Source organism: Anopheles coluzzii, chromosome 2 (assembly GCF_943734685.1).
Source record: "Anopheles coluzzii chromosome 2, AcolN3, whole genome shotgun sequence".
NCBI lineage: Eukaryota > Metazoa > Arthropoda > Insecta > Diptera > Culicidae > Anopheles > Anopheles coluzzii.
In genome coordinates, this window is record NC_064670.1 from 58261338 (window position 1) to 58285148 (window position 23811).

The 23811-nt window shown below is 33.0% G+C and overlaps 1 protein-coding gene across 12 annotated transcripts in view; it reads right to left on the minus strand.

Annotated features, from left to right (window-relative positions):
• The window catches only part of LOC120961603 (homeotic protein ultrabithorax), a 270884-nt gene that overhangs the window by 27653 nt on the left and 219420 nt on the right, over positions 1 to 23811 (minus strand). For 5 of the 12 annotated variants that reach the window (XR_005752709.2, XR_005752707.2, XR_005752710.2 and 2 more), the window contains one exon: positions 6733 to 6783. The exons of the other annotated variants lie outside the window; for them this stretch is intronic. Coding sequence is in view for 1 of the 5 variants with exons in the window: in XM_040385443.2 (XP_040241377.2) it covers positions 6733 to 6783 (51 nt within the window). In the remaining 4 variants the exon portion in view is untranslated. The remainder of the gene's footprint in view (positions 1 to 6732; positions 6784 to 23811) is intronic. 12 annotated transcript variants of the gene reach the window in all.

Sequence of the window (23811 nt, forward strand, 5' to 3'; positions counted from 1 at the left end):
GTAACATATTCGATAAAATTATTTTTTTCAATACATGGGACCGCAAGCAGCCACTCATCTCTTTGTTCTGCAAAGATAAAATGAGTATTTAATTGATATATTTATCAGACAGTAAAAGATTAACATTAAGATTTCATTTAAAATTCATATTTTTGCACACTTATAGAAAGAAAATTGTTCATGATATTATTTTCCAGCTTGAATTAAGTTTTTGCTCAAAAGGGAGGGCTATCCAGGATGTACCATGAAATCAAAAATCATTCATAACTTTTTACGAAGCGTAATCGAATAATTTGATTTGATCGACACAATTACGACGTTGATGAATTTTTTTTTACAAGGCTCCTATAAATGAAGCAAATTGAGCAAAATTTTCTACACCACTTTTTGCAACGCTATACGCTTTTTGAACGCTATAGCCACAGGAAATTATTTCGATAGTGCTGCTCCACTGGGTGCATTTTAACTTTCTTCCCATTTGTCGTTTATTGCATAGCTAAGGGGCAACGTTTATACACAACTTGATGCTGTGTTACAGAATTATCAGTACAAAGGTCGTTCAACGGAATATAACAACCACCTTTACAATACAACTCCTTTCCAATTTTCTCGATTCTTGCTCTAAACCCAACTCTGTTATTCAGGGCAAAAGTAAGGAAATTGAGCTTTTAACGAGTAGACTTACTCGCAAAATGCTACAGTACATTTTTTGTCAGAGCACTCAAACCAACCCATCAATCATCGATAATTTACTTAATATCATCAATGGCACAGTCATCTTCCAAACCTAAACTGTGTATTCCTACTTTGTTCCTCAAACCTGACAAAAATACCGGAGAACGCATGGAGTATTTTTTTTAGCAATCGCGCTTATTTCCCGTTAAACACTCTCTCGAGATCGTAAAACTCATCGAAACGATTATGCCAGGATTGTGAGTGTGTGTGCAGCTTCGTGAAACTGAACGAAACGGCTGCCATATTGCAATGCTGCAGATGTTGTCGTCCTCTTTTACCTACATTCGATGTTCTTTTCTTGTAGTGCCAACTCTTTTGCACCATCATGACTTACCTCTACATACATTTTAAAGAGCTGTATAATGCGTTAAGAGTTTTATGGTTTGTTTTTGTGTGTTTTGTGGCTCAATGTATTGTGGATGGAGCTGTGCTCAGCGTCATACTGTGTTATAAGTGTATAATTATGTGTTGTAGATTTTAGCCGTCGTCAGTACTGTGGTTGTAAACAAAAAGAAAACTTAAAAATCTTACAAATTTTTAAGCAATTGTGGAAAACAAGTGAAATAATCATTTTTCTTATTTCATTCATCCGGAGCCATTGGCGTCAACCAGACGACGCCATAAATATTTTTCCTCTGCGTATCACGCACACTTTGCTAGCTATACCACATACACATATTCAATAAAACATACATCAACACGAAGTTTGTGTGTATGAGTGACATTCGACATCTAATGTCGACGTTGGCTGTCGACAAAACTTTGTATGGTAGCGTAAAGTCGTAAATTTTCAATTATTTTGATTTTTGTGTAGTGGGATATTTCATTCCGCTATAACTATAAAATATTATACCAGATATTTTAATCGCAAGCGTTCATTTCATTGTATATGTAAATGTCACCATGGTAAATCTTTTAAAATATATAATATATGTTTACAAATGTTTCTTAATTTAAGTATTATTTGTAAGATTGTACATTAAGCTAGTAAGCGCATAGTAATGCTGAACTATTGCTCTTGGAGTACAATTGTAAGTTATATAATATAAAAATATCAGAGCTTAATAACGTAAGACAATTGAAAAAATGGTCCATTTACTTCAAGCATAATGTGAAATAATTTTATAATTTGTTTAAACGTTTGGTACTCAATGGAATTCGTATGCTCATTCGTAATTTATAGCACTCGATAACAAATCAAAGATTGATAAATTCTAAATAAAATAGAACGGGGTAATTGTTGGTGACTGTGGCTGTGAAACGATTTCAGTAAATCGATGTGTAACAAACGTGTATCATCAACATTTAGACACAATATTGACACAGTTTTCGAATGGCTTCTTTTTCTAACACTCGTTTCCTGTACCTACACTGCTTTCACCCACCATGCAACAATACTAAGAGAGTAAAATATAAAAAAGTATCCTGGTGATTCGCAACATTTTGTTATGATATCTGGAATTAAAAATATTGCATTATTTTGTATTATGCTATAATTACCAGCATACACAAAAGAATGTTAGAATGTTATAAGAGGATGGAATTTGTGTTGGCTAGTTGCAATGGTTACCGGGTCAATCGATGTATTACATTATCTACGAGAAACAGAGGGCATATGCAGAAGATTTGCGCTCGCCCCAATTTTATACGAAAAGAGAAGTATAAACTATGTCAACACATAAATCATCCAAACTTCTTCCCCCGACGGCCATTTCGGGGATACGTTTTTGTCATCGCTAACTTGTATGTGTCCGTAATACATGAAACTAGGTCTTGTGTTCTATCTCGCTTCAGCCACTCCATTACACGAGCGTGGTTCAAAACGTCCCAACGTACCTTGAATCTCTGTCGCTGACTGCAATAAATCAGTGACCGTCGCCATTCCGCTATCATTGCTCAAACGCTGTTCTTCATATGGTATTGGAATTTGAGAAGCTATGTGCGAGAGCAGAGCAAAGCAACTGATTATATCGGAAAAATAAATCCAAACCATAGCTTCAAGCTGACGACGAAGATGTATTTGGTGCTGCTTGTGGTACCAAGAAAGAGATATATCTAAAGTTTTTTTTGCAGCAATACTGAAGGAGCACAAAACAAGAAGCCTTTTTGTAAAAGAAGATTCATGTCTCTCAGCCTCCAAATTGGCTTGTGGAAAGCGAAAGAAAAAATAACGTTAACATGAGCGAGAAAGAGTACGCTTGAGAAATAAATAAAATATACATTAGGGCGTGGTTAAAGCCATTATTTTTAGTATTGATGTTATTTGTATTCCTCCTGCAAAGTTGCGATATAGATCACAATGGTGGAGAGCAAACATTGATTCTGGGCGACGTATTTAGCGCAATTTAGAGAGCGTCTACATGCATCGAAGAATTACGACATATACAGGCGGTAGCATTATAACTCATAAAGTACAGCTACTTGTGTCAAATTGAACTAAAATTCGTAGCCAACCCTAGTGAAAATATAGCTGTACTATTTGATTATATGTTTTTATTTTTAATAATAGTTTGATATCAATAGAGATAATATTTTATTATCATAATACTATTATTATTTTATTTTAGCAATTTTTATTTACATAAACTGACTTTAATAATACTATCTTCCACACATTCCAAGAAACGCAATCCAAAATATATTTTTTAAATCATCAAAATGGAGAAAAATCAATTCATGTGAAAATCTTCTATTATAAACAGGTCGTGATTGATGCATTGTTTGTCAGGCTAAGCATATTTTTAGAGTTTACTCTGGTGAGATTCTAAGGCCACAAATACACGACGTAGAACAATCCAGCTATGAAATGTTATTCGAACGCGCTACCGCGGAAACGCAGATATGTCATGGTGGGTATCTCTGCGCAACTGTTATACATAGCTGCGGGAACCCGTTTCGTGTATTTGCGGTTTAAGAAATCCGAACCGCTATATTAAAGCACAAACGACAGTGATTGATAAGCCTTTGCCCGTTTTAAGATCTGATCCATTCGGTTTCGCTTATTCGGTATCGAAACATAGACTAAGGAATCGTTCATATAAGTGTCGAATACGACATATTTAAAAAAATAGTTGAATGCAAATTGATCGATAATAATTAATGATAACTAATAATGATAACACATGATGTATCGATCTTTTTCTTCTTTGGCTCGACAACCGTTGTCGGCCAAGGCTTGCATTTTGAATCGATAACAATTGGAATATGAATAATATATCATTAAAAAAATTATTCTTGTACCATATTCAAGTATTAAATTACAGCAATATTTTTATATGTTTGCTACTTTTTGAGGTAATTGTATAATTTAATTTATTTTAGTTATATTTTAATTAATATTTTAATATTAATTCATATTTTATTATTTGTCAATACAAATAATTATTTCACTGATAACATGAAGAAAAATAACTGATTCTGTGTCGCTAGATCTTGAGAAATATTCATTAATCGACATATTGCACTTCTCGCAGATAAATGCATGAAAAGTTATCAAATCTTTTTAATACAGGTATTCCCCGATAAACGCTATTAATGCGGACCTGAGTCAATTACGTATTTGGAATATCGAATATCGTAAGTCAAGTTTCGAAGTTATCAGTCAAAGTATAGCAAATTTTAGTGTAATTTTGGTTGAAGTTGTACGTTTTAGACATTAAATTAGTTTTTTTTCTAATTTCAAATGAAGATTGCAAATATATATCTTTTGAAATGGTTTTTAAAATTCAACCAAAAGGGAATTTATTTTTCATTTGACATTCGATGTGTCAAATCAGTACAATTAGCTAAAAGAACTGTCAAATTTAGAAATAGCGTATGGCGAAATCGCGTATATCGAGTATGGCGTATGTCGAGGAATACCTGTATTCTTTTTATCTTTTCGTATGAAATCCGTAGCTGCACACGTTCATGCTACCTATCTAATCGACTAAACGTAATTTTGAATGCTCATTTACAATTGCATTTTTGGATAGTGAACTAACAATTTATTCGATACGTTGGCATAGATCCAACTACGTGTCTGTTCAATGAAGAATAACTAGTCGGCAAATAATAAATACTACGTTTCTCGTGATCCCTATGTAGAATAAACATTTCAGGCACATTGTTATTAAATTTTTTATCGACGATTTTGATGTTGTTTATTTACATGCGCTCACGCGATTCTCCCACACCAATTATTTGAGTGGCGCCTTTTTACGACCAAGCTATTTGTGTTGCTGCGTGAGGCCTCTTTCGTTTAGTAAACAAAGCAGTCGTTCGCTGTTTGAGATCGCTTTGAGCTGCTGTTTCCATCTATCACTGTAATATAGTCCCTACTTCATTCACATGCGTTTGATCACGTTCGTTGTATTTTTTTTATATTGCTTCATCCATCTTATAAACATCATGGGATAGATAGCAGAAGTTTAGCACCGCTAAGAGTTGATTGAAGTACCGATCATTATTTTTTCCAATGAACCTTCAATGGTAGACAACCTTCATTGAATCAAACTTCAAACAATGAAGATCACGAAATCAAATGCATGTTCCGCACAGTATCAATTCAAACTTTGAAGTAATTGATTTTGTAGATATGTATGTCGTGTATAAATCGATCGTAAAGTAAAATAAGAATGTAATATAGTTGAAAAGCCGGTGTCATAGTACAGTGGTCAACTCGTACGACTTAACAACATGATCGTCATGGGTTCAAGCCCCAAATAGACCGTGCCGCCATACGTAGGACTGACTATCTTACTATGGGGGGATAATACAAAAGTCATTGAAAGCCAACCCCATAAGTTAGCATACCCCATAAGCAAGCCTTTACCGACAACGGTTGTTGAGTAAAAAAAGAAGAATATAGTTGAAAAGAATGCATCAGTTCAATACTTATGCATTAATTTAATAATTTTTTGGATAATTAAGGAACAAATTAATAAAATTTCGCGTGCTTTTCGCAGTAACCAAATACTGATATCATGAGCATGTAGCATGAAACAGATAATTAAATTTTTATTACTTACGGTTGCCTTTCAAGTTATTTGCTGTAGCCTCTTGACGGACACAAAACTTACACCAAACGGATTGGTAAGAAAAACATATATTCAACATAAAATTAACACAAACAACGATTATTTAAACATCAAGAAAACAATACAATCAAAAGATCAAATCAAAGTATGGAGTTTCCTATTTAAGATGCTGCCAATAACATAATAATTGAAACCGATGTATCAATTTACTCATCATTCCTTAGTAGCCTCATGGCCAACTAGTTCATATTGGAATTTGCTTAAATGTAGATATCAACTATTGAATTGAAGCTTTCTGTTTGTTTGTTTGTTTTTTTTTTTTTTTTTTTTTTTTTTGTAATCGATATTGAGTGCAATTCGTAGCTATCACGAAATGTGCTATAAAATGAAATACGTATAAGATATTTTATAAGAACCAAAATGATATAATTCTTGATATGATTCTAGATAAATGACTTGCATCGATAATATTTTTAATAGATATTCTGTAACCCGATTAACGCTAACTCATTAAATTTAATTTATTTTTCAATTTCACTAAACAAATAATGTAAGGAACATTGGTATCGATAACTTTTATTTTACTATACTTTTCAACCATATTGAGGTGCTATTGATAACAACTAGAATGTAAAGCCATATCAAGGACATAGCATTTAGGATTCGATTTAAGTAGTCACCTAAAAAGCGTTGCATGAAAACAAATCAAGCTTATTTTAAAAGATAATAATAGGGTTTATAAAATATTAAACGTTAGATTATGCATAACACAGTTAAAAGTGGTCTCAGGTACTCGTAATTTTTTCACAGTTTCGATTGTAAACATTTAATTAATCATAGCTGTACATCCTTCTTGGAAAATAAAATAAAAATTAACAAATCAAAACCCATGAACATATAATATACAAAATTCAAACCATGCAATTAAAAAATAAATAAATGAAAAAATGATAAATTACAAAATAAAAACGTAACTTACCTATCCAGTCTGGTAGAAGAGTGCCCGCAAGAGATTCTGAGTATCTCTTACCTATAAAAAAGAAGATTTCTTTAGATATCTCGATCCACAATACATATTAATTATTAATATAGATATAAATATAGATATATAAAGAGAGATATATGTAAATATTAGATATATATATAGATATATATAATGGCATATATATATATAAAAAAATGGTTCATACAACTATTCTCCTAAAATTATTTTCATGTAACGTTTGGAAAGATAAGAAGATGAAAGAAAAAGGACAATCGGATGTACATTCTACTTTCTTTTATTTCAGGGCCAATGGGACTGTGAAATAAGAGAAGTTTTCAAATTGGAGAGATAGAAAGTGAAAGAAAATTTCATAAAGGTAGATATGCCTTCATAAAGGTGGTTGCCATAGGAAACTGCGTACAAATTGCGATTTCAGATTGGAGCATCCATCCTTCAATAACCATGGCAACACAATACACCAATAAGAGAGATATCAGAGTTTTTCAAAATTATTCATAGTTTTTTTTGTAATATTCAAGAGACAAAAATATTCTGAAAAAAGGGATTATCAAAAATTCAACAAAGAGGGTTTTTTTTTTAATTGGAGAGGTCTCAGATTAAAGAGAGTTGACTGTATGCTTATTTTAATCTATTGATACTTTATATTTTTCCTTGACACATTAAATTTACCAAAACATATCTGTATTACTGGCCATTTTAGATCAATTTATCCAACTATTACACACACTTTACTGCAGTCAATAGATAATGAGGGTAAATTTGACAATCTAAATCAATTGAAATATTTTTTACATTAATTTTTTGTACAATTTGACCGTTTGTAAAAAACGTTGAAGCATGCTGAATAATCCAGTGCATATACATTTGTTTTATTCGGAAATCATATCGGGTTTCTTGCGATTCATTGTTTGCCATTGATCAGTTTGTTTAATACTGCAGCGTTTAGAAAATACTTTTGTAAACATTTGCTTATCTTGGTACATGTTATTCGTCTTTTAAACTGTTTTGTTACATGCATTCCATGAGAAGATATTGGATAATTATTGTAATTTATAACGATGAACCCATGAAGTTCAAAAAGTCGAATGCATAAAGTCTATACTGCACTCACCATCAGCTGATGAACTCAGAGAGAATCAGCTGAGCTAGAATCTGCGCTCATTTTATGCTCTCGTGAGCATCACCTGCTGTAGGCCTGAGTAACTCAATGATCTCGAAATGATGTTTGAGTAGAATTATTTTTAAAGAGGAGCGTAGCATGTGGTAGCATTGATGAGTGTAAAACAAGTTTGAGTGTTCTTGGACTGAGTAACTATAATGATATCGTAATGAAGTTTGCGTAGAACGCGATGATTCTTTGAAAAAATGAGCGTAGCATGTAATATATTGGTGAGTGTAAAACAAGTTGCAGTATTCTTGATTCTGATTGCAAAGAAATCCAACACATGTTGTTTCAAGCAGGTATAGTGTTTCAAGGAGTGAAAAAGCAATGCAACAATGGACAATAAAACAAACAATATGATCAATGTATCGTTTACACAATCGCTGTTGTTATTACTACTGCTACTACCACTAGTCAATTTATCAACAATTTTAATATCATGTTGATGACGCATATGAATAAAACGGAATAACATTAAGTACAACTCTTTCTGGCATGCTATCGTTTAAATTTAATTATGAATAAAATTAATTGAATCTTATTCTTTACTATTAGTTATTTTGACTCGATCCAGATTATTCAATTCAGCTTAAAGCACCAAATGCATAAATTATGTTATACATCTAATTGATTTTCTTATTGTATAGTCATTGTAATATCAAAAATCAATCGAATGAATCATCAGTTTCATCAATACAATTGATGAATTCATACTTATTGAGCGGGAGAACGTTAATTTGATGGTTTAGATTTTGATTATCTAGGCGAAATTTTTGTTGTAAATTTAATTAATTGTGTTTGTATTACAACCAGATTCGCATTACAACCAGAGCACAGCTCTTTGTGATTGTATGGAAATTTTCTTTTTCATTTCTCGTAAGGAGCACCACCAGCCTCAGTGGTCTATTCGATAGTTTCATCGGCGTCAACAAAGCCGGACGTAATCAGATTCCAACCAGTCCGTCCCTGCTCAGCAAAGACTTGACTATCCGGCTGCCTGGTACTAATATGCCTCAGAAGCCTATATAGACCAGCAGCGTAAATCGATACACCAAAAAGAATAAGAAGGATGGCCACGTCGTATTTCTATGTTTTGTATCATAATGCAAATAAAACAAACCATCTACACCTGCATAGCGTAGGTTTTTCATGTCTGTTCTTCTATAGTGTTACAATTCACTCTCTCGGCTCTCACGCATGTACTTTCCGTGGGATTTAGCTCGTAGATACAGAGCCGTTCCCTGAACATTGACTGTGGCGCCACCGGTGTTACACAGAATGATCCAAATGAGCGTAGAGTATGAAAGTGTTTCCTACCCCTCGTCCTTTCCCTCCTAGCACGACGGCTTCTGTGCAATGTGTTTGTGCTTAAGTTCAAAACAAACTGAAAATGCCGCCACGTAACATACAACGACACTAGAGAGCTTATTGTTTTCATAACATCCGTATTGGATGCAACTAAATCACCCATATGTTTACTAGAAAGAAAAAAAATCCTATGCAGGAAAGAGAGTGATGATCAAAAGAGAAATTAAATGGAAAGAACCACCGAAACGACTATTTGGTAAACCGAGCGCATGGAAAATGTTTTCTACGCTGCATCGTAATTGACCGTGCTGTCGTAACAGACTAGGCGCCGTTTACAATTCCATCGCCTTGCTGGTCGCCATACGTTGTCGAAAATCGTGTTGTAAAATGTTATGTATTATTTTGCTGTGAACCAAGAAATTAGTGGAACTGATGTAACGTTCTCAGGATCTCAAGTACATCTTCATGTATTCTTTGATTTTGTAAAAGAAACATTGAGTTATAATTTAGTTTAAGGATATTCTTCTATTTAAGGATGTTTCTATTTCTTTTTCTGAGCACTGTTAAATTATAAGAAATAAATCCTAAAATATATTGTGTTATAAAAAAAATGCAGTTAGAGTTTTTTTGTCAGTCTCGTGGTACAATCATCGACTCACATGACTTAACAACATGCCCGTCATGTGTTCAAGACCTGAATGGACCGTTTTCCTATACGTAGGACTGTATATTCTGCTATGGGCAATCAATAAGTCACTGAAAGCCCACTAGTGGTTCAGGCAGGCAGACCGACAACGGATGTTGTGCCAAAGAAGAAAAAAAGTAATTATTAATTAATAATCGAGTCATACATCACATACTGAATAGCGTAGAATGAAACAATAAGTTATTTAACTATTAGACTGTTTTACACAAGAATAACGTAAAAAAAAATATATTTTAATAAAAGTCTCTAAATATTCTGGATGATTGGTTCGGGTAAATTCGCTCATAGTTTGTGATATTAGTGAATTTAATAAAAATCCGATTATAATAAAAAGCGACCATCCTTACATAACTATGTGGTACAAGCTAAAACTGCCATACGACTGGGTTAACTGCGTTGATTGTTGGACTAAAAGGAATTACAAAAAAGTATTGGCACAAATTGCAGACATTTCTTTGCTTTCCAATAAACGTGAAGGAATGATCTTACTCATATTATTCAAAATTATTTGTATTTCTGAAAGTAAATAGATTAGTATTTAACGCTCTTAACATCAACCATCTATTTTCTATTATTGGAAGATGAATGAAACAGTGAACTGAAACTATTCAACCAACACGTTCCATACCTGCCTCTAGTATGGCAATTGTAAACGATGTGAGAAAATTGTACACGTGTTCTATCATGGTTATTAAATCATTTACTGTTGTTAAATGGTGTTAGCATTCTCTACTTCTTGCCCATAAAAAATGAACCGTTGAAAACTGTTCATTCCTTCCTTCTGTGATTTTATGCTCTCGTTTCTGTACATAGCTTCCTGAGCATAACCACACTTGGGAAAGATATGCCCTTATTTTTACCTAGCATGGTTCTTCTTGAATCGCTGGATGCTGCTAGAAATTATTATACCAGGCAACACTATTTATTACCGCTGTACACACAATGTCGGTCTTCCACGAAAGAATGAGCCACGAAATTAAATGAATGTGCAAAAACTATACCAAACTTTAACAAAGCCCTTTAGTATGAGCTAATTTTACTAGAATATCCAACGACAAGTGACATCTAGTAAGTAATTCTTACAATTCTAAAGTAGAGCTAAAGTAAATTTTATATAACAAGATGACGTTAGTATTTCTAGCACACATATTAGTTTTGCCCACATAATTACATTTTTTTCTAATTTCACCTCTGTGATCAGCGACTTTGTCGATTATATAGGTCGCTTTTGGATTATTTTTAAATTATTGTACGAAATTTTACGAATTTTTTTTTTCTTAGCATGAATTTTGTATTGTACAGACAGGTAATTCTTTTTATTTGGGCAAGCAATAAGTTACTTGACATTAAATCAGTACAGTTTGGGGGTTTCAAGGTAGTATAAAGTGAAAATTAATGTTGGGTTGCTCAAAAAGAGTGTAATTATTTTCGAAAAAAATTCAGTTTTTGAGCATAAATTTGATTGCAATGTGAATTCATTTGTCAAAATACTATATTCGTTACAATTCGTCTCTAACACAACACCAATGTTGAGAGAATGTGAGTTGAAGATTGTTAGGCAACTGCGCGTAAATGAGTGGCTATAGCACCTACAAAAACCTAATGAACGAAAGGGAAAAAGGTGTGATGAAAATGAAATAGTGAGAGCCGAATTACTTCCCGAACCTCAAAACATCGCAATGTGTGATGACGGTTCATCCAAGTCGGCCAAGGGTGTATGAAGGAGACTTCAAAATATTGCTAGAATGAGAGAAAATCGTACGAAAGAGAAGACAATCATTTTTTCTCATACAGGTGAACGATGACGAATATTTCTGGCACAGAGCTCAGTTCAAAGCCAAACAAACTACCATTTTATTGCAACCTTTCGACGAGTGCTCACATCCACTGAATCTCGTTGTAAGGTGGTTCAAATTATTTCAATCGTTCATAAAAGTGAAGATGCACATAAAACATTCATATTGAAATTAGTTAACACAAAATCATTGTATGGTCAATCAAATTTTACTGCAGTTACTACATTTAACCTGACAACAGTATACCTATTGCAATTGTATCTTGTGCAAAAATCAATTGAAAAGTGAAGTAAAGTGTATATTTGCAGAAAATATCAAAATAAAAAACAATGCATTGTTTGTCGGATTAAAAAAAACCATTAAAATGATTGAACCTGTTGCAATTCATTGCCAGCTGATACATTGATGATGTTGGTTGAGCTTTTACTCAGAAGAGTTGTAAATTTGCCGACGGTAAACCGTTCGCTCGTTAATTTTATGAGCGGAAATACGAAAAACGATTACGCCTATTGCCCATCTCCCCGGTTGTAATTATTCATAAATAAGTCTTATCGGATTAACGCTCATCTTCCGACGGACGTTTGACCAACAGATTTAGTTATGCCTTCAGAAGCGCACCGCTGTTTCCAGGACGGATATGTTCATGAAGTGTGCACTGAGCTGGGTCATGATGTTCGTGTTTATTTGTTTATTTTAGGTTTCACACAAAACACACTGAAGCATTTCGTAAGCAGTGTATTTTTGAATTCATATAGGTTTCAAGGGCATGGTAAAACATAAAGATGATGGATGTGACTTGGTTTAATATAAATATTGGCGTGTACTATAATGCCGGTAATAATCGCTAAAGAAGGCAAAAAGATTGTGACTCTAACATCATACCTCACATTTGTTTATGTACTCATACAGATCCGTCATAAAGTGTTTATTACGATGAATTATCGATGATAAATGACAAACCCTAGTTCCAGTTTGATGTACCTGAAGATGTAATATAATGTGCAATTGTACAAATGGTACATCTTAAGTTCAACTTGTTTGTTTAGATGATCAGATAAAGAGAGAAATTTATATATTTCTTATTAACATTCAAACAAAGTTTAATTTACGGTTGTTCAGGTTATACTGCATAATTGTAATCTATTTTTTGATGATTAAAAATGACAAATGATCCCTATCATCGTGGACCTGCTGCTTTGAATTAACACTTTTTTTGAATTTTTTGTGGTGCAAAAGACAAGGTCAAAAATAAGTTGCGTATACCTTACCGAAGAAATATTGTTAACCTTCAAAATCAATGTGAAACAAAGGTAAAGCCTGTTTGCAGCTGCAGCAATAAAATGAGTATCCATATAATAGATCACACTGAGCTATATTCGAACCAAGGCCAATGCCGTTTTGAAAGACGATGTCAAAGAAACTTCACAAATTTCTAATTGTATTGTCACGTAACAAAACCATAAGAAACAATCATATTTTTGCTTGACACCTTTTTTTGTCTAACCGGCACAATTGAACAGAGTCGTAAAATAAAGATATGATGGGTCCTAACTCAATGGTTTGCTTTCGTTGGGTACAGTTTTCTTATTGTTACCTACCCGTGTGATTTCAGATTGTGACAATAACCTTTCTAAAACAAAAAAATAGAATAAAAACAATTTAAAAACACGTTTTTAAGGCGTTTTTAAATTTTGATGTTAATATTAGTGCATTAAAACGCGTTTTTAAATTGTTTTTATTTTATATATTTTGGTTGCTCATGTTCATGGTTTGGTCTGAACATGGTTACTTAGATCATTTCAAGTACATTTAACATAAACAGCAATCGACTAAAACATCCTAGTTATAAATATCAAAAGGGGAGAGCGCAATCCAGTGCGTGAATTTGAGAGAGATGGTGAGAATAATGTTCGTAAAACACGGCGATGTGACGACCATTACACTTCCATAGCCAAAGTAAGCGACTTAAAAAAAAGTGTAATAAGCAGCGAATAGCAGTAAACAAAAAATAAACTGCGATTATTCGCTTTTTATCGTTGGTAGTAAAATAAACTTTTGTAACAACAAATATATGGCGTTAAGATGAAATGAATGCAATGCAATAGATTTTAAAAAGTTCACATAGTTTCATTTGTATAAGTTAATTGATTCAATCAAACCAAATGTATCATGATTAAAGTATTCACTGTTTATATATTTCCTATCGTTTCAAGTATTTTATAATTATTTTCAAACTTTTTTATATTTTTTGAGTTGCTATCAAAAGTATAAAATAATTCAAATATTAAATAGTGTCGCATTTACCTTCACGCATAACATTTACAAAAAAAAAACATGTAGAGCCTACAATAATAAAAGTGAATCACATAATCTGGCAACACTGTTTATCTACCACTATAGCCATCAAAATCATTCCAGACTAGCAATTACAGTTTTGAGCCCATGGTATCACCAACACACTTTGCCTCACCTTTCCAAATCCGTATGAGGTGCCTGTTTGCTCGATTATGCCGTAGATTTTTCTTCTTTTTGTTATGGCTTGGAGCCTCACTTTGATTTTCGATTTCCTTGGTAAGGGTAGCTTATCAATGTTCAACTCTTCGATTTCTTGATATTTTTGAGGTTTCGTTTTCTACCACAAAAAGCATGAACGTTCTTTTGGAACGATCAAACCAAACAAGAAACGTTAGGGAAAAGGCGATGTATGGAGTGGTATCAGAATACGTTTTTTTTAACCACAAAGCTGAATAAAACCAGCATTGAAAAAAAACTCAGATCCGAACTGAGAAGGATGAATTGGTTTGCAAATGGATAACTCTTGATTTATCGCCTGTATATTCCGTTTTACATTTTTCTTCGTCATTCTGCTCGTTGGATGATGTGCTATTACATATTTTGGTTGTGACCATGATTTTGATCACCTTACCAAGTAAACTATTCTGACGAAGTTTAGCAACTGACAGCTAAAAATCTCTCATCACATCGTTTATTAAAATGACAAATGAAAAAAAAGATAAAGTTAGTCAAAACTGAAAACAAAAACATCTCGCATTCAATTTAACAATCAATGAACACACTGAACGTAACGCAATATGAACGTAATTATTTATCGCAATGAAATGGGTTTGGGTTCATATGATCCCATTTAAACAGTTTTCCAAATTAATTTAATCATAAATGAAACCTTATACATACTAATTATGCACCTAACAGAATTTCTATCATGAATAATATTTTTTTATTGAACAAACATTATAAGCTTCTGTAATGTTATGTTTGTTTTGCACTTTAAGAACAAAAAGAGTGTCTATTTTGGATTTTATTCCAAATGTTTCTTTGTTTTGTATTGTGTTTTCATAGCGGTTTATGGTTTTTATACACGTTACATTTAATTTTTGAACAATTATTGTTCTAAAACAGCTAGAACAGACAATAAACCTAGAAGAAACAGAGCTGAATTTATAGGGTTTAAATAACAGCAGTCTCAGCTATTTCTAAACCATACGCTATATGATACAGTTCTGCTTCGGTTTCAACATTTAACCCCTTTTTGCACACCGTCATCGATAAAGAATGCTTGCTCCACACTCGATCGCTAGGATAAAATTATGCACAAGCCGACACAGTGTCCCTTATTTTTGTTTGCTGTATTCTTTTCCTTCATGTTGTTTCTCGTTCTGTCTGTCTGACACCTTTCATACTTGCTTTGGTATATTTTTGCCAGCTTACTCTTCGTTGGAGAACATGGTCACGTCACTGGTCGTTGGTTGAGATGGAAATTTATTGGAATACAGTTTTATTAATGTGAGAATTTTTTTGTATTTTTTTCATTTCTTTTTTACTTCCGCTGTTTGATCATATGAAAACTGACATGCGTTATACGACAAATATAATATGTATCACCGATTGCTATCGACCGGTCACAATTGTTTGTTATAAATTATTATTATTAATGACGTATTAAAAAAATTCAAGATCTTTCAAATTTCAAATTATCTTTTTTGTACTGTGAAACATATAAAAATATGTATTCAACGCAATTCATTCTTCTACTTTTTAACACGGGTTTCATTCGTTTGATGTCAGTGTTGTCAAACACATTTCACCACCTTGTCAGAAAACTGTCTGAAAGAGAAATGCAAGTATTGATCGCATTGACGAAAATTGGTTTGAACGCAACTTATGAAATGGCACAGAAAGTACAATAAAATAAAAAAAAGAAATGAATACATATCAAGATAAGATCAAGTACTAGCATTTTAACAAGGTTTACTTCTCTATCATAGCACATTGTATCATGTCGTTTTTATTATCGGAAGCAGCATATATGGGCTGTATATGCACACAACACCAAACCGAAAAGAACGTTAGACTCCGTTAAATTCCAACTTTCCAAAGAATCTCGGTTTCCTTAAAATTTTCAGGTTATCGTATAAAGTTATATTTATATATAGAGCACAAAAATATCAAAAATATTCTTTTAGTATAAATTGGAAGCTTAATACCAGGTTATTTTATATGGTATCTGAAACAAATCCACAGATTGGCGGTATTTGCCATACTAGTTTAATAAGATTTGAAACAAAGCTATTTGTTATCTACTGTGTTATTTGAAAGTTTTAAAAATAATAGTCAGTAAGTGAATTAAATACTTTATCTTAAAGTAAAGCAGGTTGTTTCGAATGACCTCGATGATCGCAATCGATTCAAGATTGCATCATTGTGAACTCTGGTTTTAACGAATCAATCATTATAATTCGTTTTCTATTAGCATTTTATTTAGGAAGCAATACGACATTTCATTCATAGGACTCTGTTATACGTTATCACAATCAAATAATTTTTATCGACCACATTTTGTAAACTACTATATGAACCATATGAACAAAAACATGTTAAATACATGCTAACATTACACTACGAAACTTACGTCACTGTACTGTACTAGCTATAGAAATTATTAAATTATTTTGTAAGCATACAACAACAGAAACAGCATAAAAATCAAAAAGAAAAAATAAAGTGGCTTTAAAGCTTCTTCTTATTCTTCTTCTTCTTGTTTAACACAACAACCGTAATCAGTTAAGGCTTGCCTGTACCGCTAATGGGTTTGGCTATCAGTGACTTATTGATTATCCATAGCAGGATCAGTATTGCTGATGATAGCAAATGATTCATACAGGGCTTGCAACCATGACGGATTTGTTATTAAGTTGTCAATAGTTTTAGTCGGCCTCTACGAATGGTTAATGGGTGGTGAATATTCCTTTCAGATGCTAGAAGTCTTAAAAGATTGCAATTTCAATACGATTATTATACTGGTAACTACTATTTTACTACGATACCCTGTCTAAAATCATTCACGTTGTAATTTTGATGATATCTTTTCTATTGTTTCAATTGCATAGCATCTGCTCGGCCGATTTGTCAAGCATAAAAAGCATATAATAGACGAAAAAATGCAAGTTTACAACCATGTGCCAATCATAGAAATCATAGCTCTGATAGCATAAAATGTACAGATAACCTGTATTTATTTAAATATATGAATTATCATTAAGTTTACATTGTAGCACATAAAACTTCTTGCGATTGAATATATTACAATTATTACTTTTAAAACACAAACATTATTTAGACATCCTTTGGTCGTGTTATCATTTATGCAATAAGTTGAATAAATGTTTCTTATGTAGTTTTTTAAAGTAAATGCAGTAATATGTTTCAAAAAAATGAATCGATTTATATGAATAAATAGAAAATGTAATAATTATTGCATAAACAAAACTTACATTAAATGGTTTTTTTCTTCGATGCGAAGAAATAATAATCATAGTAGTTTTGAAACATATTCTTAAATCATGGGACCTGTTTCAAAATTTTACTATAAGTAATGTAGCATTATCTTTGGGGCCATGTTTAAATTGTTTTTATACATACTGCAATCTTTATGAATAAAGTTGTGCAAATCAATCTAATTCATTTGCAAGAGTCTGGTTGAATGTTTTTTAAACTCAAAAGTATTATTGTTATTCTCTATCAGCTGCAAAAACTAAGAAAAACTTAAACTAGAATGCTCAATCATACCATTGAAAATACAGTTGCACGAATAGCAGGATGCAAATGTTGAATGAAAACAAATCATAAATCAAAGTATCACATCCTATAGAATGGGGTATTAAACAGACATTAAGGAAACGTATAGCGTGGTAGGTCGATTGCGGTTATGAAAAGGACAAGAAAGGTTAAATAAAAAGAACACAGCAATGTGCTTTTGGTTACGATTTTACGCCTATGCATCAGAATGTAAGCCACTTAGAAATAATTTGATGATGCTTTGTTAGGCATGTTGATGTGTAAGTGTGATGGTATATTATAGCTGTCGCATCCAACAATACACTAACACACCTATGCGGTACCAGGACTCAAGGGTTGCATAAAGTTTACTTCATTTGTGCGATGAAAATGCTGTCGAACAGCATGTTTTCGTTCGTTCTCTATGTTTGCTTCGTCTTCGCGTTACCAACTTTCAATTCAAAGTTTTATGATGTGTCGTTATCTTCCTTGTGCAATCCATCACCAATATCTATGTATCCCTGGTATTCGTCGGTACAGCGTGAAACATTTTCAGATGCCGATGATAATATGTTAACCAATGGATTTTAAATATATGTTATGTGTTATGATATTGGTTGTATTTAAATAACAAAGCTTCAATTCTGTTGTGGCTACTTAGCTCCGGAACCACCCAAAGAATAAGGCTTCCGTTTCCGTTTTCTATCTATTCATATCCATCCACATTCCATTATATCGAAATTCTTATCTTACCAACTACTTCAATACTCTGTTATGCATGCAAGATTTCTCTTTAATCAGGATGCTGGTGAATATAGTTCACTGGTTTAAAGTTTTCTGTTACATTAACACCTGACCTGATCGTTCCAGTTTTGATTTTTTTTATCTATTATCCCGTAGGATGCAGCGATGAATTTAGTTTCCCTGTTTTTCAACAACTGTTAATAATGTAGCTAAAGATGCAGAAAAGAAAGGCACCGTATTCGGTTTCCATTTTTAAACGTGAAGGTGGTCGTTTTTGTTGGAATGATTTATTGCGCTGTTTTTGCGACCGATGTCTTCTGTCCATACGGCGTTAAGAAACAACACCCTTCAAAGTTACATGCTGTAGTAGCTGTTGAGAGAGAAGTCCTGGGGTCTTATAAAACCCCTCACAATAACAATATACCCCAGTGTGCCCACCCGTCGATTCATTAGGTCAATTAATTCGATGCCGATTTGTCGTTATTGAACGAGCCTGTCTCTAAATAAAACAAATGGCTTGTGTATGAGTGAGTTTAAATAGTTTCTATAGGTAGAACAATATAATGATGAAAGCTTCGTAGTGTAATATTAGCATGATTTTAACATGTTTTTGTAACTCCCGAATAATTTATAGTAACAAATAAAGTATCAATAATGTTCCCTAATGAATAAAAAAAGTTACGGTAGTTAAATTCTCAGTTATGTTCTATCCGTTAAAATAAAACCTCAGGCAGGAAAGGTAGAAATGATGCAAACAATATGAAACTTCTAGGCCTTCCTAAAGTTATTTTACTTTTAAAATTGAAAAATCTCAAAGCATTTCATTCAAAAGTGACATAAATATACATGGATAAAATTATGTTTTTTGTTTGTGTTAAAGACTGAGCTGTGTAGACTGTGTCAACATTAGAGGAGTTAAGTAATATGAAAACCACAACAACTTACATTCCAATTGGGACTAAACCTTCTCCAGTGAATTAATTATTTCGTCATCCATGGAATTTGATCAGTTTTTAAACAGAACTTTCAAAATGAAGGACTTTGATTCTCCAAGGAATGAAATACCTCTACAAAATTTAGCCACAACACCTTTACGTACGTCAGCCGATATGAATTATTATTTTATGAATTGCTTGACATACTACTAAAATTAACCTAAATATTATTAGACAGTCAATACTATCTCTGATATATTTCAAGTATCTACGCTTTTGGATAAACTAACCCAACTGAGATTTATTTATTTTAATAACCATTGTCGAATAGTATGCAGAGAGTTTGGTTGGAAGATGTCTTCGTCTTTTTTCAAGGATCAGCTTCTTTAACAAACTCGATACACGAGGGACGGTAGCTGCAGTTGCCTATATAGTTGGTTTAATTTCTATCATGAGTGTGTGAATGAATTCAAGGCCCGTGTGGATCCTGCCTTCCATACATAGAATTGACTCTCCTTGTAAGGGAAATCAAAAAGTCACTTACAGGGTTTACCAAGTCACTTTGCGATGTGAGCTGCACAATTCATCTCACTTGAGACGTATTTCTATTCTGACGTGCTACTTCATTTGGCCCGAAATAATTTTCTATTCCGCCGCATTCATTTTCATCCATTATATGAAGCCTTTTCACAGGGGATGTTAGCAGGAGCCGTCCGCGATGTTTACATTTTTTTCAAAAATAAATTTTTGGGCTTTTAGTGCTGATTTGTGATACAAGTATGTTGTTTAACAAAGAATAGAAGTTTATCTTTGCTCCGCTGTAGCATTATAGCCGAAAAATGGGTTATTCTTTGAGTTATTAGCAGATTTGACTGAGCAGGTTCAACTGCTAATATCTCAACGAATAATCCATTTTTCGGCTATAATGCTACAGCGGAGCAAAGATAAACTTCTATTCTTTGTTTAACAACATACTTGTATCACAAATCAGCACTAAAAGCCCAAAAATTTATTTTTGAAAAAAATGTAAACATCGCGGACGGCTCCTGCTAACATCCCCTGTGAAAAGGCTTCATATAATGGATGAAAATGAATGCGGCGGAATAGAAAATTATTTCGGGCCAAATGAAGTAGCACGTCAGAATAGAAATACGTCTCAAGTGAGATGAATTGTGCAGCTCACATCGCAAAGTGACTTGGTAAACCCTGTATTGCCAAAACCATTAGTAGTGTAGACAAGACTTGATCGACAACGATTGTTGCGTCAAAGATGAAAGTAGGATAGTCAGTCCTGCATATGAGGATTGTTACGTTCTTATAGAGCTTTATGCGATTACGAGCATGTTGTAAGTCGTACAACTTACCTAATGTAACACTGTGGACCATTTTCAAAATAAATATGATTAAAATCCAACCACTTAGGTCTAGAGAGAGTCTACGATTTGTTCGGCTCCCCTCGAGCGTTGGTCTACCTGACCGTAGGTTCCGCATGTCGGCTAAATTCAACACTTTGTTTGCTTTGTTTTTCCTATTTCACCCCAATGGTTCAACGTCTCTGGTTTCCACCGTGGTCGTAGTGAACTATGATCGAAGGCATGATTTTTCTATTTAATTTTTGCACTGTTACCCATCTTAATGAGACCTTATTATAAAATTAACTAATACATAATAATAAAATATAGTCTGAACTCACTGGTTGAACTTCGATTCCCTGCCAACTATTGAAGAAATGCTTTTAAGTTGGCACGGCTTGGTTAGACTTTTTGGTCGGTTTTTCCATACAATTTTTTTTTTTTTGAAATTTTTCTCGGTGTGCCAAGAGAATTTTGTAAAATTTTCAAAACCCGGTTTTTCCATACAAACGCATGCTTTTTAATTGAACTATCAACCAACTATCGAGCGTTCAACTAAAAAACATGCCAACTAAAAAGCGTTGAACTATTGAATTCTGACTGTATGCATGATAAGTGACCTGTTTGCTAAAGGAACGAATACTTGGAAGAACCGATTGATATTCGATTTGAGCCAGACACTGTTAGGTTACTTGAGCTTACATGCAAAAACTTGTCTTGAAATTATAGTTTTGCAGCTTTCATTAGATATTGTGTCGAAGCTTCCATGAAAGCAATTATAATTGGAATGCTTCATCGTCTTCATTTAATCTTATTGTTTATACAACAATGTATGTGCTTTACAAATTCTGATTAACTATGAGAGTTTAAAGGGATATTAAAAACAGTTAGTTTAGTAGCTTTCCTTGAATACATATTTCAAGTCATTTCTGAATCATGGATTTTAATGCCCATCCGCCCATTATGGTTACGGTTACGAACCATCTGGATGGGTACTAAAAATCTAAAAATCCTAAATATCCCCTTGGGTCTTAAAGCCAAAGAAGAAACAGATCATATAATGATGCCTATTTGAATCTAGTTGTATTGTTCGTAAGATCCAATTAGACTTATGTGTTAACCACTCTGCTACAAATATGATAAGAAAATTTAGCTGATCTCTGTTAAATCACCGTTATTTTGTAAACAATATATTTGAGCTATGATTTTTTGATTCCAAAAACATCTAAATGCTTTTAAAAGATATTTTTACCTCTACGATTTCTTAAGAGTTGTCCTATTGCTATATGAATTATTTGTTTATTTTCAAATGGTACTGCTCACGATAAATCGTGGGAACGATTCAAACCTATTTGAGAAAAGATCAATAAATGGGTGCTCAATAAATGAGAGACCCTGTTAAAGTGTTATTGAAAACATTTGAAAATTTTCCATTCCAAATATTCTACCAAGGACGTTTTAAAAGAAAACTTGAAAAAGTAACAATTTCATCTTGGCTTGAATATTTCATGGTACATATGATGAATGCATTTGTCGCAGCAGAACTTAAATGATTTTAGAGTGATATATCCGTGCCGTTTTTGTTATTTTACCCTGTAATTGGCAAACTTTTTTCTTTATTCAAACTTAAGACAATTGGTGTGCGACAACCAGAGCTATTCTTTGAAATCTATCATTGGTTTAGGCTAGCATCGAAAACTAATCCTGGTTTTCTTTTTCTAGAACTTTGCATTAGTTTTCCTATTTCAACTTTCTCTCCTGGTTGGTGACCGCATGGTTGCGTGTTGATTTATTTTTTGCTCTTGATACAACATATGTTGTGAATATGTTCTAACTTTAGAAAACCTTTTTTCTAAAGGCCACGCTGCAAGATGCAAGATTAGTAAAAAAACGCTCCCGCTTTACTGTATTTTTCAAATCCTTCAAATATTGAAACTATATGTCAAGGTAGCGAAAACAATATTTAGCCAATGAATCGTTTTCTTGTTTGGCAGATCAGTGGATTTTACTCGTTGAGTGATAAGGTTAATTAAATAATTTGCTCATGGTAACAAGAATACGACTATGAAGATTTACAAACCAGACTTATTTTGAATGGAGTAGGCTCATCAAGATATAGCCGCCAAAGGATTCAATAACAGCTCAATTTTATTTCCACGGGCCAAGTGAACACTGCTACTCCCACTTTCACTCGTAAAAGAATTGAAAGTGTCCAGCACAGCTTGAAATTAATAAAATGTAATCACGCCTTTAAGCGTTTAAATTACGTCAATTACAATCAACTCAGGCTAATGGTAGAAGAACAAACTCCATGGGTTCTCAAACGCAAATATTGCATGTCTTACGCTGTGCTTGCAAAATGTATGTGTGTGTGTTTTTTTCTACTCAATTTTCGATTATGGGTTCTACAAGGGAGGGCGCAATGTATAGGATTTTGTTGCTTCAAACTCGAATTATAAAATAAGGATTGTCTTATTTTTTATTAGGCGTTGCTTTCAGTGTTTACGTTATACTCTTCACTCAATATAATAAATAACACAAGAAAGGGTGAGAACTAACTGGGCGTTGTATAATATCATCATCCTTTTGTATATTGTATATTATGGTCTTATCACTTATGTTATTTGAATCATTTAAGCAATCGGAGCAGTTACATGGTTTATTGAACGAACGCATCGGATCTTACAAAACCGAGCGGTAAATCTTTATAAGTACAAAAAATGTACTATATACTATATACATATGACATAGGACTATAGATATGCTCATAGAAGTCGTTACGGAGATTTTTATCGTGCAATTGACAACGTCTCATACTCGTTTCAAACAATGATATTGTTTAATAATAGCAGGTATACTTGTTTTGTGCAAAATCTTATATATGTTATCTAAAATTATAATAATATTTGATTATTGTATAACAACAAAAGAGAAAAAATAACCAAATTTGTGCTTATTAAAATGTGCTATACAA